At 38.4% G+C, this 19,224-nt stretch overlaps 1 protein-coding gene across 3 annotated transcripts; it reads left to right on the top strand.

The window, feature by feature from the left end:
* The first annotated feature begins 3,639 nt into the window (after window positions 1-3,639).
* On the top strand, window positions 3,640-7,480 carry LOC144711933 (WAT1-related protein At3g30340-like). Of its 3 annotated transcripts, none has more exons than XM_078586090.1 (6): window positions 3,641-4,104; window positions 4,359-4,421; window positions 4,514-4,630; window positions 4,927-5,323; window positions 7,027-7,178; window positions 7,249-7,480. In XM_078586090.1, exons 1-6 carry the CDS (start codon window positions 3,914-3,916, stop codon window positions 7,409-7,411), a joined length of 1,083 nt encoding a protein of 360 aa, XP_078442216.1. In that variant the 5' UTR covers window positions 3,641-3,913; the 3' UTR covers window positions 7,412-7,480. The 3 variants fall into 3 exon arrangements, with proteins under 3 accessions (XP_078442218.1, XP_078442216.1, XP_078442217.1); XM_078586091.1 differs by having other exon boundaries at window positions 3,647-4,104; window positions 7,253-7,480; XM_078586092.1 differs by lacking the exon at window positions 4,359-4,421 and having other exon boundaries at window positions 3,640-4,104.
* Window positions 7,481-19,224: the final 11,744 nt, after the last annotated feature.

The following is a 19,224-nucleotide window of genomic DNA, read 5'->3' as shown; positions in this document are numbered from 1 at the left end:
ATATATGTGAAAAATAAGCCATATAAATGTTTATAAAAATGGACTAAGGAGCCATGTGGATGATGGTGGATGATGTGAAATAGATAAGGATGATCATAAGATGGATGCATGAGTGTGGGTTTATTATTCTGGATAGATGTGTGTTGAGAACTAGATTACAATTTATGTACAAGAAGGTCACTGTGGATCTTTATATTCTCATAAGGATCAAGGTGATTTGCACAGTGGAAGAGCCCTTCCATTTCTCTTTTTTCCACTTTTATTTTTTATTTAAACTTTGATTAACGATTTTATCCAAGAGAGCTTATAGATCCCAAAAACACTTTATTTCACTTGACTTACCAATGTAGGGGCTTACAGATTTAAAGGTTTCAATGAGAGAAAGATGTACCGTTAATGTTCTAGCCTAAAACTCCTTATGGATTGGTATATATTGTATTTGAAATTAGACAGTTCATAACACAATTTATTGTGTTCTTTCTGGGACATAAACAATTGTTTATGCATTAAAATCGTTATAAATGTGTGTTATCAACCTTTAAATGATTAAACCTATTTTTAGAGTGATATTTTAATTTTAGCAGATTCAACTATATTTTTAAGGATTCTTCCGACATTAGATTCTTGAATAATTTAATTTATTATGATTTGGAATATTTTTTTTCATGATTTTTTTAGACCTTATATTCATTGAGATATGAATTTTCAAAGTCAAAATATTTTTTTTTATAACTTGCTATCTATTTCATAATGACTTATTAATATATTGTTTGCTTTAAATATGCAACTGCAATGTGTCACCATTCAAGTCATCACCAATCATGAGTGTCTGAAATGATTATCTATCCTAATCATTTCACAAAGGTGCAATTATAGCATCACAAATCCTGATGCCACAATGCAACAATCATTATCTGACACTATCTTTTATTTTTTATTCGCAGCGGTGATGTGGACCCACAGAAAAAGGTGCAATTTAAATCACAATAAATGCGATTCATACATCATGAAAAAAATTAAACTAAAAGAGGCAAGAGAAAAGTCAAAAGTTGCTGTAGTACATATGCCACATACATGTAGCACTTGAATTGATTAAAAAGAGAGGTAAATGGTGACATGACATACGGAAATGCATGGCACGCCAAGCAATGATTGGGGAATCTTTGCCCTTCTTCTGATGAGAAGAACAATTTTCAGCATGCCATTCTCTAAAAGTCAAGTAAAAAATTGAATACCAGGACGTGTTTTGCGGCAACACACTGCCATGTCACAAATATTCAAAAATAGTATTTAAAGCCATTTTTTTCTTTTTCTCCTTGGAACATGATTACACAATAATTAAACATCTGACGATTGGGCAACTTATCAGAAAACAGAAAAAGAGGAAGCGTCAGCACTAATGATGAGGAGAGAGAAAAATTGATGGCTAGGATTGCTCCAACTTCAAAGTGGAATATGTGACGGTCTAGAGGTCTGATCGAGCTGAAACCACTATAAATAGAGGGGTAGATCACTATCTAATTCATCCTTAAACTTGTTTCCTACTCATGTGGGCTGATTGAAAGATAGTGAGTTTTTGAGATTCATCATCAAGGGTGTTCTTGGTGTGTTGGGTGTGCGGGAAGAAGCAAAGTGCCATGATCGTGGCAAAATGCAAAGATTTACAGTAAGCATCTTTGCCTTTCATTGTTCTTTCTTGGCATCGTCGTTAGTTTAGATCAATTTCACTACCAAATCTCGCCAGCACATTACCTCCATAATTTCTCTAAATCACAGCTTATCACCTTCACTTCATCGTCTTCTTGTTAACATATTCACCAATTACCATATTTGAATCATTCTGTTCCTCATTCCTCATTCTCGTCACTCTTCACGCCATTATTATTTCATTCTCGCATTCGCTTGACGTTCTCAAACTTAAGTTATCACTAACTACTCACCACTATCCTAAACATCATATCATTATCTTGCCTTACATTTTCTCCTATCATGATTCGTAATTAGTATGTATCACATCTCATCTCAATCACTGTATTAAGTATATAAAAGCCTTAATCACTGTTCCCTGTGGAGACACTAGTTAAGATTACGAAGTGAGTACACATTATATTTTTATTGAATAATCACCAAAAAACCAACAAGTTTAAACCCTGATTTTGAGATTATTAAGGGTTCTGAGTTGTAGATATTTTCTCTCCTTGTGGTTTACCAATGCACCAGATGGCCAACAGGGCAAGATTTACCTTCAAATTCACCCATTATGGCATTATGAGTTGTAATGGCATAATGCTTCTTTTTCTAAATGGTTCTTGTAGCTAAGTATTGGAAAAATAATGTTTGTTCTTTATTCAATGTGTATTTATAATTGTGGTAACACGAGGTAGAGTATGATTAATAGCAGTAAGATCCCTTTAAAGTAAAATATAAATTTTCTAGTTCCAAAAGATGTATTCCGATTCAAAAAAATTAATATTTATGAATTTTACATCAGAAAATTCAAAAATATTATAACTAAAAAATATTTATTCACATTTATGCTGTTAAAAACTATCATGCAAAAACCAAAAAATCCAAATTACTGAGAATATCATTCTAAAATAAATGTAATCCCTTTAAGCTTGGTAAGATGCATGTATGATTATTCTAATCCAAATAAACATGTAAAAACATGATATTAATTGAATGATTAGCTTGTTATCAAAATGCATATTATAAATGTATGTTACTACACCCATACCTACTCCATAGATTATATTAGTTTCATTACCAATGAGGTAGGATGCAAAATTACCAATGAGAAAATTCTGTGATCATTATTTTACAGATTTTAGTATATGAGTTACTTTCAGATGTTATGTTTCATTTTATCCAATAGAAAATAAACTACTTGATAAATATAGTGTGCGTTAATGAGCGAAGAAAATTATGTAATATAATTTCTTCAAACCTATTAATTATACGTTCTGATAGTTATTTACAAAATGATCGCAGCGGATAGGTGATTTCTAGAACATGATGATAGGCAGATTGTTATAAGCTTCAATCATCAGCTACTAAAACTATTTTATTGATATATTTTTTAAAGGATGTTACACGAAAGTTACCACAGTGCTTTAAGGCAATCATAGTTTCAATGGTTAAAATAGCAGTTTCACTCATGAAAATTGTCATGATGTCTTTCAAATATGGAAGGGGGGTGTATTATTTATATATCTACGCAAAAAAGTTTATCATGATCGTAGAAAGATCTGACGCTAGTTTCTTTTATTGAATTTGATGTATCGTTTGGCATAACCGGCGCATAACAAGGGGGATAAATATTGGAGTTATCACTCGGGAGAATAATGCACGGAGTGAATGGAACGCGCTATCTTGGAAGACCATGTCATAGAAGTTTGAACCTACTTTCGAGACAGCTGTTATCTCTTATCTTCCTAGTTATGCGAAAATGTTTAGTAAGACAAGAAAATGAGAAACAAATGAATAAACAAAAGAAGAAGAAAAGTGGAGAATCGCATGATATGCTTTGAAATTGGCTTCCCATCAACCACGTCTGACTGAAAATTTCCGTTCATATCTTGCTCGTCCAATCTGTCGCCAACAAAAACGAGACATGTGTTTTTTTTTTCTCTTTCCCGGAGAAATGAAAGGCTTACGACAAAAAGAGAGAAGTCTGCAATGGAGTTTTAAGATCATGAAAGGCCAAGGGACGACAGAAGCTGGGCCCGAGAATCCAAAGGCACTGTAAGACTTAGGATTGATCGGATGTACCATTATCAAATAGCTGACGAAAGAGGAGTGAAATCAGCTAAAATAGGGTACTAGCGACGATAAGGAATAGGTGCATGTTAAGTAGAAGAGGAGGAGATAGAAATCGCTGAGGTGGCCTTCGAAGCAGATCCTTTCAGAAGCCATGGTGGTCGAGGCGCGATCTGACAAGTGGCTTCCGGCGTTGGCGATGCTTGCGGCGAACATCGCCCTGGGAGTTATGAACTCACTCATCAAGAAGGCAATAGATGAGGGGACGAGCTGCCTCGTGATCATCACTCTTCGGCAACTCGTCGCTACTGTCTTCATGATTCCAATTGCCTGTTGCCGTGAGAGGTCTAAATCTTTCTCAGTCTCACCCTCCTCTCCCCTTTTGACTTTAGACTGACCCTTGGGCTCTTGACTCTTTCTCTCTCTTTTCAACTCTCTCTCTCTCTTCATCTCTCTCTCTCTTTTCTTTTCATCTCTCTCTCTCTCTCTATCCTCTCTCTCTCTTTTCTTTTCATCTCTCTCTCTCTATCCTCTCTCTCTCTTCTCTTTTCACCTCTCTCTCTCCCTCCCTCTCTCTCTCTCTCTCGGTGCCGATGCAGGGGAAAAAGACCACAACTTACCGTCGGGATGTGTACCAGGCTTTTCCTCTGCGGTTTGTTTGGGTATTAGGCGAAACGCTTCTTCCATTATAGAGAGAAGCGACGATAAAAATAAACCAGCTCACAATGACTTCGTTTTTCCTGTTCTTTCTCAGGGCAACCCTCACACAGTATCTCTTCAACGTGGGGATGAGGGAGACTTCTGCTACCTTCGCCTGCGCCTTCCTTAACATGACGCCTGTCATCACTTTCGTGGTTGCACTGATATTCAGGTCAGGCCCTTCTTATGCTTCTCCGTCCCGTCCTTAGACGCAGAGCTCTTCTGTAATGTCTCCTTGAAAATCTTAGCGAATAGGGGATCTCCGTTTAGATTATGCGACTGAGCACTCAACAGGATCGTGACACCTGTTGCTGTTATCTTGAGAGGTCTCCATATGCGACCCGTCTCGTCATCGATCCCGCAATAATGCACGTCTATAGAATATTGAGCGATCCAGACTGCCGAAATTATTTTATGAATCATTGTCTCTTCACTCACTTGTCTCTTACATATTTTTTATGCACGTAGGTTAGAGCGGCTCAATCTTAGGAGTAGAATTGGCGTGGCCAAGGTTGGAGGTGCTGCCATCGGCGCTGTCGGCGCAATGGTTCTCACCTTCTACAAGGGAATTTCCCTGACTCGCGCAGGGAACTTTGAACACCCGGCGGCGCCGCCAGTGGCCGCCGTAAACGGCGGTCATTGGACGATTGGCGCAGTGGCCCTGATCGCCGCTTCTATGTTATGGTGCTCTTGGTTCATCCTTCAGTCAAAAGTCAATAAGGAATACCCAGCTCTATACAGCTGCACTGCCATTATCTTCTTTATAAGCTTTCTGCAGTCTGCGGTGTTGACTCTCGCCATCGACGGGGGTTCTTCGTTCGCCGCTGTGAAGAAAAAGATGTCTTTAATCGCCATCCTCTACGCAGTAACTTCTTGTCCTTATCGTTTGGATGGATTATATCTCTCTCTATCTGTCTCTCTCACTCTCTTTTCCCCCTCTATTCCGTCTATTTATCTCACTTGCTCTATCTCTGTGTCGCTCTCATTCTCTTTCCCCCGTCTATTCTCTCTCTTACTCTCTCTCTTTGGGTCTCTCTCACTCTCTTGTCCCCCTTCTATTTTCTCTCTTTATCCTCTTGCTATCTCTCTCTGTGTCGCTCTCACTCTCTTTCCCTCTCTCTGTGTCGCACTCACTCTCCTCCCCCCCTCTATTCTCTCTCTTACTCTCTCTCTTTGTGTCTCTCTCACTCTCTTTTCCCCCTCTATTTCTCTTTTTATCCTCTTTCCCTCTCACCCTCTTTCCCTCTATTCTATCATTATACTCCTGCTCCCTCTCTGTCTCTCGCTCTTACTCTCTTATCCCCATCTATTCTCTCTCTAGCTCTCTTTCTCTGTCTCTCTTACTCTCTTTCCCCCTCTATTCTTTCTCTTTATCTCTCTTTCTCTTTCTCTCTCTTCTGTCTCTCCTACTCTCTTCCCTTTTTTACTTCCCGTCTCTCTCCATCTTTTCCTCTTCCCTTGTTTATCTCCATCTCTTTGCCTCTTTCTTCTCTCTCTCTCTCTTCTATCTTCCCTTCCTTTCTCTGTCTGTCCCTCTTTCTCTCCCTCTCTCTCACTCTCTTTCTTTCTTCTGTCTCCCTCTGTCCCTCTCCTTTTCTTTCTCTTCCCCTCTCTCTTTATTTTGTCTTTCTCTGTTCCTCTCATTTTCTCACTTGTGTCTCTCTCTGCCCTTCTCTTTCTCTGTATCACCCTTTCTTTTTCTCCCTCTCTTCTGTCCCTCTCTCTCCATCTCTTCTGGCCCTCTCTATCCCTCTCTCTCTCCGTCCCTCTCTCTCCATCTCTTTCTCTCTCTTTTTTCTCGCTCCCTCTCTTTCTGTCCCTTGTCTCTCTCTCTTACTCACCCTCTCTTCTCTTTCTTTTTATCCCTCTCTTATCTTTTATTCTACGTCTCACCCTATCTTCTCTCCTTTTCTACCCCTCTCTTATCTTCTCTTCTATCTCTCACCCTATCTTCTTCTCTCCTTTTCTACCCCTCTCTTATCTTCTCTTCTATCTCTCACCCTCTCTTCTCTCCTTTTCTACCCCTCTCTTATCTTTTATTCTATCTCTCACCCTCTCTTCTCTCCTTTTCTACCCCTTTCTTATCTTCTCTTCTATCTCTCACCCTCTCTTCTCTCCTTTTCTACCCTTCTCTTATCTTCTCTTCTATCTCTCACCCACTCTTCTCTCCTTTTCTACCCTTCTCTTATCTTCTCTTCTATCTCTTACCCTCTCTTCGTTCTCTCTCTATGTCTCTCTTCTCTCTCTCACCCTCTCTTCTCCCTCTTTCTATCCCTATCTTCTCTCTTTCTACCCCCTCTCTTCTCTTTCCCTCTCTTCTCTCTTTCTCTCTTCTTTCTCTTTCTATGTCTCTCTTCTCTTTCCCTCTATTCTCTCTTACTCTCTCTTCGCTCTCTTTCTATCCCTCACCTCTCTTTCCCTCACCTCTCTCTTCTCTCTTTTCTTTCATTCTCTCTCTCTCTCTCTCTCTCTCTCTCTTTTGTGTGTCTTCTGGCTCTCTCTTTATTTATCGATCATATCGATACTACTCTTTCTGTCGATTATATGAAGCTTCATGGTGCAATTTAGGGATCTGTGGGATCGGGGATAGGATTTCTTGTCATGCTCTGGTGCATCAGCAAGAGAGGCCCCGTCTTCCCTGCAGCATTCACACCCGTTATCCAGATGTCCGCGGCCGTTGTCGACTTGTCCTTCGTGCACGAGCCTCTTTACTTGGGAAGGTACACGCAACGCAAACCCTTCACTTCAGTCTATCCCTTAACTTAATTTTATCGATCTCCTTCTATCAAGGCAGTGTTGTGGGTTCTCTTCTTGCGATTCTTGGTTTATACTGTCTACTCTGGGGCAAGAACAAGGAGATTTCAAGCACAACATTACAAGTAGAGCAACTCCAAGAAGTAGAGGATATTCAAAAGCCCAAGGAACCATTATGAAGGACTTGTTATGGCCTTGATGCACCATTTTATAGCAAACCATTTCTGCAGTTTTGGTTTGATAATTTTCAAAGTACTTTTCTCTCCAAGCTTCTTTGAGATTACTGTTACCGCTCTCTATCCTCGATTAGAATTAGCGGATGGAAGTGAACGGAGAAAAGTAAAGTTAGAAATCGCATATACGTCAATCTCAACAAGGACAGTCAAGCACGCACACGGTGAGAAAGAAGCGACGGATTACCTGTTGATGTGACGTGGTGGTTAACAAAATCCTCCGCACGCGTGACAGGACTGCTGCCGAAAAGTTTACTGATGGCGATCACCCAGTTTTTAAAAGAGAATAATGAGAAATAAGGGTCTACGGTGCTTTTAAATTGTTGTACAATATCTTATCTTCTTCTCTTGGTATATCTTATCAATTTCAGAAATAAATTTCAAAGTATCAACATATTTATGCATTTCCTTTCTGTAGTGGGCCCGAGTGGGCTGGCTCCATGCTTGCTACCCATATGGAACACTAAACTTTTAAGTATATAAAATCTTCCTGAGTAGAGTGCAGGGCATGGCTGGATCGGTCTATAAGATCAGTTTCTTGCTTTTTAAAAAATGGAACTTTCAAGATATTTGAATATTTTTATTGAATGCCATTCTCAATGAATTAAATATTAAACTAAGCATTAATTGGAATCTGGTTGTTTATTATTATATTCGTTGCACTAGTGAATAAATCAAATAATGAGCACCATACAATAGCAAAATATCCTTAATATTTTATACTACATGTTCAGCTTTTGAATCTACGTTATAAACTGTTGAAAAATTTTAAATGTAACTAATCAGCCATTCAACAAGTAATGGGGTCCTAAGTATGTATCGGCTTTGAATCTTTCATTTTGTGACCAAAAAGTTAACTCTCCTGAAACTTTTCTCATTGATAAATAATATATTCACTTTTCCATGATATCAATAAATACTCAAAGCTCTTTGAGTTACCCATTAAGTACAGACTCAAGTTGTCTTCGACATGATCACAAGGTACCAGACCAAATTTTATTTTTTATTCACCCTCATGATTCAGAGTAGAAAAATCATTATCATAATGGCCTTGATGCTACAGTTTAGGTTCGGATGTGGCCAGATCATAAAATAACATGTAATCATATGTTTTCTTTGGATATCACAAAGTAGACATTTCATCACATAACTTGGGTTTTATTACACAAATTAGCTAATAACGCTCATATGAGATACCAAATAAATATGTAAGAGCATTATGCCATTAAGATAAATATTTTTTATTTTATTTTTGAACACACTTTATTTTTTCACAATCACTAATTGTTGAAATTAAGAATGAATCTCAACTCTGCGTATAAGATGAATAAATTATATGTTAACAACATGCCCTGATATGTTTGTTTAGTTTTTAGTAAATTATTAAAAGAAATACAATATATATTATACATTTACTTATTTGTCGTAATATTTATTTGACTTCCAACGGTCTAAAAGCTATTTTCTATCAACTTACTATCACATCTTATTTAGTGTATCTTCTCTTCTAGTTCTTGAAAAGTGTTATAAATTCACTATCATAATACATATTTAAACGTAATTTCATGCAAGGCTACACGAAATGAACATATTGAGTATAAAGTGAATGATAAAATAAAATTGATTTTACTTTATGTTTTTGGGAGCTGATGAGCTCAAATTTAGGTTGTCAATTTGAGTTTAATAAATATCAATTATAAACCAATACTCATGTAATAATTCTAGGTAATGGGTGAGTATGGGTTGTCTCTGCAAGGAACATATATTAGGGTTTTAATTATCTCTATATAGTATTTCTTGTAGGATGAGAAGAGATAGATATAGAGTAAGAGGTAGCATTAAATGGAAATGGTGAGATGAGAGGGTTGGTTCTGGGTGTTTAATAAAGATGTGACCATTAATGAGAGGAGAAATAGTGAAGGTGATGTGAATAGAGTGAATGGAAATGAGGGTATATGATAGGTGAAGACATTAGGTGAAGATGGTAGATGTCGGAGATGAGTGAGAAATGAGTTGGAGGAAAACAATTGTTTTGGGCTTTTGAGGCATATGGGGAAGAGCATGAGATGAGATCATGATGATGTAGGTAATGTGTGACATAGATGAAGGATGGCATGGATGGAAATGAAAAAGATGTGTGACATAGATGAAGGTATAGATGGTACGCGATGAATATGAATCAATGTAAGGCTGGAGACTAACCTTAGATTCCTATGTTCTGCCGGGGTTAGGGCAGTTTCCTGGTGCAAATCAGCCTCTTCTCTTCTCATTTTACTTTCTCCAAGTACTCAAGACAGCAAGGAAACCCTTGGTGGACCTTCAAAACCTCAATCTCTTTCAATTTGCATCTCTAAGAAAAAGTGAGTTTAAAGATGTTTTTGACAAACATCAAGGTGCTCAATTTATAGATCTAACTATAAGTAGAAGGGATAAAGGCAAAGCTGCTCCCGAAATTTCATCTTAGTTGGCATTCTAGATCGTCACATAACACGCCCTTAAGTTGGACGACTGTTAGCTGTTGGTTGAATTCAACATTTTTTCTCTCCTCATCCTTGTCATCATTACTGCATTGTTTTTATGGTTTTCGCTATTTAGAATTATGTATAATGCAATAATCAGCTGAAATTTTTCCTCATCATCTTCAATCAACAACGTAAGCTAAACCAAGTGTCCTTACAAGAGAAAGAAAAATGTATTGTAATGATATAATATTTTTTTTTATAATAAAATGAATATAAAAAGGAGAATACACATGTGATGTGGTGGCGTGCACCACGTCAACATGTTTTTAAAAGAAAACCTTATAAATATGGACACATTAGTGACATGTACACATGCCGGAAACGTGTCGTGTGACATGTCATCGACACCATGCATTTTAACATGTCAAAAGAGAAGACAATAAAAAATTATCAGTATTTTAATTCAAATATTCTCGTCCTACTTATTGAATTATTCCAAATAAAATAGCTCCTTTTCCTGGGCCACGTTATCACTATAGTTAAAATTATAAGAAACAATTTTCAGTCACAAATGCCATAGGGGTATCGTTTTACTGATCGGGTGATGCCAATTATTATTTGGGATAATCCATTCATCTCCATTTTGACGGAAATATATGTGGCCAACAAGCAATCACAAATTCCATATCTCATTCCATGTTCATTAGTAGAACTTATTCATTGTACTGCATGTGTGATGCTTATAATGAAGTCCATGAATACATGATCTCACTTAGCGAATTATGATGAGATCGTAATACGGAGATCACTAGTCTTTAAGCATGTGCTCAAAATCTTCCTATTTGAAGGATACGCAAAAAGGACATCGAAGTATCCGGATATAATAACACTATCTAGCCTCACTCATATGATATGTATGAACGGTCTTGTAGCCATCACTGAATTGATCCATATGAATCCCTGAATGGTATTATATCAAACGTGATATTATTCAGTTCATTTACGTCACGATTGTATGAGTGGTCCTTAGAATTGAGACGCCAAAGACACCTTGCTGACAGAAAGTTGTACTTTGACTATGACTTACGTGTCCCTAATCATGAGATTCTAAATAGTCTTAGTTTGGGTGCATCAAGAAGTTTGCGAAGAGGATTGAGTGGTAACGATGGGATCATCTACCTTCAATATAAGAGGTGACAGCTCAAGGAAGACGATGCAGTGAAGTCCTTGGCTAAGGCAGTGAAATATCAAAGAAGAGTTCTTTGATGATTTCTGAATGCATCAATACTAACTTAGATGACCAATTAGGGTTCGACAGTTGACCATACCCTAAGTCATCCTAGAAGCATCAAGTGGATGAGGGACTATATGTATACGATAGCCGATGATGAACATATCCCATGAGTGAGTCGATACACACTCCTTTGTATCTTCTATAGCGCGAGGTGTAGCTTGGCACCTCACATGTTGGATACTCAACCTAATGATTAGGTTAAATCGATTCAATGTCAATTAATATATATGGTGATATAGTTGATTAATTTGTAAGGCCAATAAAGGTTATTAGGTCGCTCGAGTCATTAACTAGGCTGGTACATGGACTTAGAGGGTCACACGCGAATGGACTCTTGGATGATAGAAGATATACTTAAGTTTTGGGGGGTTTTGTGAAAATACCCACTTAGTACAAATAGGTAAAGGCTATAAATAAAATTCATCCATGCCAAAATTGTTTAGGGGCCTTCCCCTTCTTCAACCTTCTCTCCACACCTCCTCTCCACTATCGGTGCAATTGAGACAACGTTATGGCTGTGACGCAGATTGAATGTGGCTCGTCAATGAGAAGGAGGAGATCGGACGTGCTGAGGGCCTCGTGGATATTTCTAGAGGCTGCACACTTGAGCAGGTCAGCTCGTCTCACTTGGAGACCCAAGAATTCACGGATGGGATTTGTGCCGAGGTACTTCGTTACATGATTTTATTAATGCCATATGAATTTGCTAAAGTCTTCTGTAGTGAATCATTTTGAAATCTTCATCCAGATCTAGGCCACAAAAATTAAAACAGATTTGATGAATCAAATGGCAACACGTGGCGCAATGGAAATTAAAACCAAAAGTCCATTACTAGTTCATGTAAAATTATATATAAAGCCAAAACATATATGTATATATGTATATATACTAACCTAGAAAAATCATATATTCATGACTATTATGTCAAAAAAATCAGGAAAAAACATATTACGACTCAAAAATTAGTTTCTTTCCGAATAAGATGTCATTAAAAAGCCTAAAAATACTTTAAAATTAAAAAAAACAATCTAAAAATAGATTCACCATATAAGATTGATAACGCACATATTAACCAATTTAGTGCAACAAAACATGTAAATATTGTAATATTAACGTTATATTAATGCATGTTATAAGCTGCTTTTGAGTTTAATAATAAAATTTATGAGAACCTGTACATGAATAAATATAGGATAGGATAAGTATGGGTCGTCTCCAAATGGATTGGTGATTGCGGATATTTAACTGCAAATTGAAGATGGGAGAGGAGGTGTATGAAAATACGAGATTGTCGAAGGAGGGAAATATAGAAATATGAATGATGATTATATACCAATATGAATGACAAAAGATGTTTGGTAGTATAAAAAAACTAATTAGTAGAAAAGAGAGATTGATGGTGAAATGAAGAGACACTAACATGATGAGACAATGGATCAAGAGATACAAGTGAGTGTAAATTAATGTGAATATTTATGATGGTTTAGTGGGGATAGGACAACAAGGTGTTGTGGTGGAGTAGGGTGATGATGATGGGTTAAGAGCTAATTATGGAAATTAAAATATCATGAAAGGTATGAGGAAGTATAATTAAAGTAATAATTACTGAAAAAGATGAGACAATGTAAGGAGAGATTACATACCCTAAGTCCCTTTGTTTGACAAATCCAATTTTACACATGCATTAATATAGTTTTTAAAAATATTTTGGTATATTCATGTTCATGTTATTCACATTTTTATTATAAAATTGAATTCCATTAATTAAAAGGTCTATCGTGTTAATTTCATATTTTATATTATGAATTTGAGATGATTCACATGCTCAATATTTGATGTCATTCAATCATGTTTATTTTGATATTCAAATTTTAACAGGTGGAATGGATTGGTGGATGTCATTCTTGTCAGTAGCTCATTGTCTTTTGTTTTTGGGGTTGAATTATAAAAGGGAAAATATAAGGAATGGGCAGCATCCTGCCAGCTAGAGCAGCAACTATTCAAACTAGACACTGGCTAGGGAACGTAGCACTGCTCAACCCAGCTAGCAAGCGTGTCAGAATGGGAACAAGTGTACCATGTCAAGGTAGCAATACAAATGCCTCCCAAGCCTATGTGGTGAAACAAATAGATCACAAGTTCACACCCATATGTAAAGGGAGCCTAGTGACACATGCAGAGCCCATTGGTGTGGAGATTGGGTATTGGAGATATGAAATACAATTTGATGCAAAATTTATATAGGTGCTTAGAGTTTTAAAATATCGCATATGGGATTGACCTATATGTTTTTTGAATTCAGTGTGGCTGAGCCAATTAAGATTAAGTGATGGGAGTGGTTGGTTAAATGAGCGTGATACCACATCCTAGGAACATGTCCTATTGATAAACCAGAAATTAAGATTAATTATATCATTTTAAGACTCTAATTTATGCTATAATACTTATTAAAATTTCCTTTACTAGTATAGTGTAAGGGTTCAATACACAATGATAAGGTAATGAGATATGCTATAACTTTTTTTACATGATTAATGTTTGGTGTGGTATAATGCATTGGAAAGCTTATATTCACTATATTCATTTTAATATTTGTAGAGAAAAAGTAGAAGAATTTCCAATTAAACATACATGAGATCTCATAAACGTTGTTGTCAATTCCCCCAAGAGCCGAGCAGTGGTTTTTGTTTAAGATCCTAGATCAAACATGAACTATCCCTCTATTATGCACGTAGAAAAATAATGAATTAAAGAAATATGATGCACTTGCCTGGCCACAATAAGTTGGGAACATAAATCCAAGATGGACTAAAAATTCAGGGAATAAGAATTAAAATAGGAAATCATTGAAAATCCAGTTTCTAATATTTCACCAACCCAGCCAATGCCTTCCTTGAGTGTATAGCATTTCATACCAAGGGAGGGTGTTCCCTGATCTACCACACAATCACCTTCATCACCTTCATCAACCTGCCTCTCCATATAAGAAATGATTTTTGGAGTCACATAATTAGGGGCTCGAAGTCATAATTTAAATACACTATAAATTCATAAGATATCATTATTGTCTCATATATAAGGACTGAATATAAAACTGTAACATGAAAAAACATAGTAGGAAACCAGGTACAATACTATCGAGGTATTCACACAAATTAGTAACCAATAATTTGTGGATATCTGAAAAATCACAAAATTATATTAAAATTAAATTCATTGAAGCTATTATTATTATTCATTACTGTTATTGTATAATTGATGGAGAACCATCTTGAAGCTCAAGCCCAAGTTTGTGAGCAGCCGCGTCGTAGAGCCTGAGCCGACGTGAAGAATCCCAACTTCTGGGTTTGTTTTCTTTTATGTGAGTTGTTTTATGGCTTTTAAGGAGGGTCCCCATGTTTTGGGCTCCCCCCATTTTTTCCATGTTTTTAGTTTGAATTTGGGCCATTAGGGGGATGTCCTTGTCATTTTGGACATTTCCCCCTAATTTGGCCCATTAGGGTAACCTTCCCTAACCTATATAACGGAAGCCATGCCTCGTGAGATTTTTGGAATTCCATTTGAGAAATTTGAGCTTTGAGATTTGTTTTTTCTGCTTTGGGATTCCTACCCTTCTCCATCACCCTAGAGACCTATCTTCTTGCTTATCCTCTAGGAAGACGATCGTCTAACGACCCACCACCGCCAAGTTCACCGGCTTTGTTGTCGTTGTCATTGCCGGGAGAACAGCCGTCGCATATCCAGTGTCGACATCCGCTTCGTAGTAGAGTTTTGTACAAGGGTGCCGCCTGCTATTGTGTCGCCGTTCTGATGCCCGTCCATGCATGTTGCCGCTAGGCTGCCTAGTCAACTCGTGCGCCCGTCAGGACACCTGCTTACGTGTGGAGCCCATTCAACCGCACGCCCACATGCGTCATCCATCTATAGGCCACAAAACTACCACGCTTGTGCCTGCGATGCCTGCTCGGCGGTCTGTTCTCACGTATATTGCACAGACTGGCCCTGCTTGTGTGTGCTACTGCTCTCGTGTGGCGCTGCTCCACAACTGTCTAGTTTCCGTGGCGGACCTAGATAGTGCCCTCCACACTTCCTATTATTGCTGCCTATAACTACTCCCTACATGGACAATGTTTCATGTCGCACTGTTATCTCTCGTGCCCTGGCCCATGATGGATATTATGTGGCCGTCAAGCCAATCACACCACCATGTTTATTTAAGTTCATTGAATAAAATGTTAAATTCATTATTATTATAGTGTGATGGTTATAATGAAGTCCATGAATACTTTCAATGACCTAGTGAAATATGATGCGATCATAATATAGTGATCTGATAATTCCTATGCGATGGATAGTTAAGATGGACAACAAAGTATCCTGATAGTATAACATTGACTGATCCTACTTATACTATTGTTATAACTGATCCTAATTTTTTTTAAGCAAAAAACACGGTGCCGTGTACGGCCAACCCTGTGGTTGTGCCCATAGTCTGATCCAGCCATGCCCTGGATGACACCCAAGGGGATTTTATATATAAAGTGGAGTGTTTATCAATTTTTATAGGCGTGGAGTGAGCATAAATATACCAATTACACTCGGGTCCCACTCGTCCACGCCAATGTGCAGGAAAGGAAAAGATACATAAATGATACCTAGCAGGAACTCGGAGAAGTTCGCGCGTGGCGACCTCACTTGCTGTGCTCTCTCTAAGCGAAAGTGGGGGCAGAGAGTGCAGTGGCCATGGAGTTGCTACGATGGTGGAAGTGTGCGCAATCCACCCCGCTATTGTTTCACACAATCCGCCACTCCCACGGGCCCTCCTTCGGTAGTATGCGACGCGTATGAAGAGTCGGCAAGCTGTGGCGTTCCACGTGATAACATCCCCGAGCTGAGGGAGGGAGGGCCTACCAAGAAAGAAAAAGAGAGGAGGGGTGTTGTGTGTGTACCGCATGGTTGGCCAGGGCATCTGCTGTCTGATTTCCTTCTCGCAGTTGGTGATGTATACTAGTTGTGCGAGGGCGGCACCGCATGATGTCCTACCATACGCGATGTAGGCGCCGCTAAGGGCATGTACCTGCATGAAGCATGTCAACCAAGACCTGTGAGTCTGATTCTACGACGACGTGGTGAAGGTTTCGTTCCTTGCAAAGGAGTAAACCATCACGTATCGCCATAGCTTTGGCTACTATATTAGTTTGTATGCCATAGAAAGAGGAAAAAGCGAAGAGAATAGTCCCTGTATGATCCCAGAGGATACCACCTCCCCCTATTGGCCCGGGTTCCCATTGGCTGCACCATCTACATTTAGTTTGAGGATGCTGAGTGGCGGTGGAAGCCAACGGACGACCTGTAGCTGAATGCGGACAGGGGCAAGGGTCACCGAAATGCCCCAAGAGTGAAGGAAGCCGCACGTGAGGGCTGAGATGCGGTCGCGAGGCGAGATGAGATGGTGGGTGCGCCGTATCCATAGCTTGACTTGACGCGTGATATATGCAGCACACATGAGAGTCCCTGCATAACGAGAAGAATTTTGCCCTTTCCATATCTCCCATAGTAAGTAAGCTATGATGATGTGTAGGATGGGGCTCCGTTTAGAGCGTGTTGGCGAGAGAAATATCTTGCCAAAACTCTCAAACGGGGTCAGTGGGATGGGAAGGAGTGGACGCCAAGGGTGTGTGATGTGATGCCAACAATCTAGGGTTGTCTCACTATGGAAGAATAGATGTTCCATAATCTCAGCCTGTGGTGATGTGGGGCAACAGTAAGTATATATGAGTTCACAATAGGTATATATGATCCTATGGCTATCAGTGTGGCAACATTAAGTATAGATAGTGGGTGATTTTTGGCAAAAGAGTTCACTTCATTGATACGAGTGAAGCCCCGAATGGTATTATACCTAAATGTCAAACAAGTTGATTCATGTTACGGTTTTATAAGGTGATCAATTTCCCTTAGACACTAAGGACATCTCGTGAATGGACGTCTATATTTTAACTACTTCTTACGATTCTCTTATCATGGGATTCAAATAAGTCATAACTTGGATGTAGTAAGAAGCTCATGGAGATAATTGAGTGGTGAAGAAGGGATCATCCACGCTCTGAATAAGAGTATATTTACTCAAGGAAGATGATGTAGCAAATCTCGGGCCAGGGTAGTCAATATATTCGAGAAGGGGTTCTCCAATGATCCCCATTACGCATCACAACTAATCGAATGATGGATTAGGGTTTGACAATAAACCAAACCCTAAGTCATTCGAGTGTCTCCCGTGGATGATGGATTATACATATACGGAAACTGATGGCGGTAAAGGACCCATGAGAAAGTTTAAGCACTACTTAGTACCTTTTAGAGTGCGAGGTGTAGCTTGGAACCCCACGGGCTGGAAACTGAGGCTATCGATTGGTTTAAATCGATCCTCAGGTAGTATATTTGTTGATATAGTTAATTAATATGGTTGACCAATACTTGTTATTGGGCCACTAAAGTTATTAAGTAGAATGATACATGGGCTTTGAGGGTCACACGCATAAGGTCATAAGGGCATTGGTGGTTATATTTACTTTTTAGGGTTTTTGAGAAAAACTTAAGTAATATAAAAATAAGGAAGGGACACTCATTTCAAGCACCCAGGCCAACCAGATTTGAGAGCCCCACCTTTCTCTACTCTACTTTCTTCTCTAGTCAACCAAGGAGATTTTCTTCATGGTGATAAGATCTTCAAGATTTTCAAGGAGAGTTGAAGAAGAAAGGTGGAGATCTAAGCGCCAAGTGATTGCATGGATACTTCTAGAGGCTGGACAGGTGAACGACTTCAAGATGATCTGAACGCGGCAAAGTCAATGGTGGAAAAAGTTCTCCACAAGGTACATTGAATATATGTTTTCAAAGATCAATTATGAATCAATTAATACGCTTCTGCATCACAAAAACCATATTTTCCATGGATGAATCAAGGCACAAAACACAACAGCCCACATGGCACACCCTCCTTCCCTTCCTGAGTATTATTACCTCTTTCAGTGCCGTTATCACATGCTACACCACTAGGGATTTAGAGTCGTAGATTTGGCCACCGAATCAAGAGATAGGAATTTCATTTTGGGTGTCGGATTAGACTCCTTCTCATCGACGATTGTGGATGCACGTGGACAATGGATGTCCCCCACTTCGTTGGTGTTTGAGCTGATCTATCGGATCATTGGGAGCCTGTCCATAACCCTAGAACCCTTATGTCATCTACCTGATCCCTCTCCCTAGGTCAGCAGTTCTCCGACGTATGTTTTCATTGATCTTACTATGCTTACGTCATCCATTAACGTTGCATCACTAGTTACTCACCCTCCCTAAGGTGTAACATGAGTCGTTCGATCCTGGCATCCTTCGTGTTACATCAATAATGTTTATAATGAAATTGGTAGATATGTGTAATGAATTAGAGAGTTATGATGAGACACAATACAACGATCACTGGTCCTTTAGTGTTTATTGTAAATATCTGTATTCGATGGATAAGACACACATGGAACTATCCAGATAAAATAATAATGTCTAATCTTATGTATACAATAAGTATCATTGACACAATTGCCATTGGCATGGAAACGCTAAGGAAAAATGGTGGGTGCTCTTTAGAGTAAAAATTCACTAAATTTAGCCCTAATAATCCCCAAGTTGCATTATACTTTAATGTGAACTAGGTTGATTCTTATCACAGTCATATAACTAGTCCATTAATCTATGACACAAAGGATATATTGTGGATGGATGAGTATGTTGTGATTAAGACTTAATATTGTCTAATCATGGGATTAGAACATGTCTTAGGTTTCATAGAACAAGAAAAACATGAAGCTAATTACAAAGTCAAGATGGGATCATCTGGCCTCGGCATAAGAGGAAATTAACTAAAAAAAGTAGATGACTAAGATTAATATAGATACAGTAACTGATCATGTCAAAGATTCCATGAGAGTTCAATTACTGTATATCTTCCAATTCATAAAGTACAAC

The sequence above is a fragment of the Wolffia australiana genome, chromosome 14, assembly GCF_029677425.1.
Source record: "Wolffia australiana isolate 7733 chromosome 14, ASM2967742v1".
NCBI classification, from domain to species: domain Eukaryota; kingdom Viridiplantae; phylum Streptophyta; class Magnoliopsida; order Alismatales; family Araceae; genus Wolffia; species Wolffia australiana.
The sequence above is the reverse complement of the archived record's forward strand: the minus strand, read 5'-3'. Positions and strand labels throughout refer to the sequence as shown.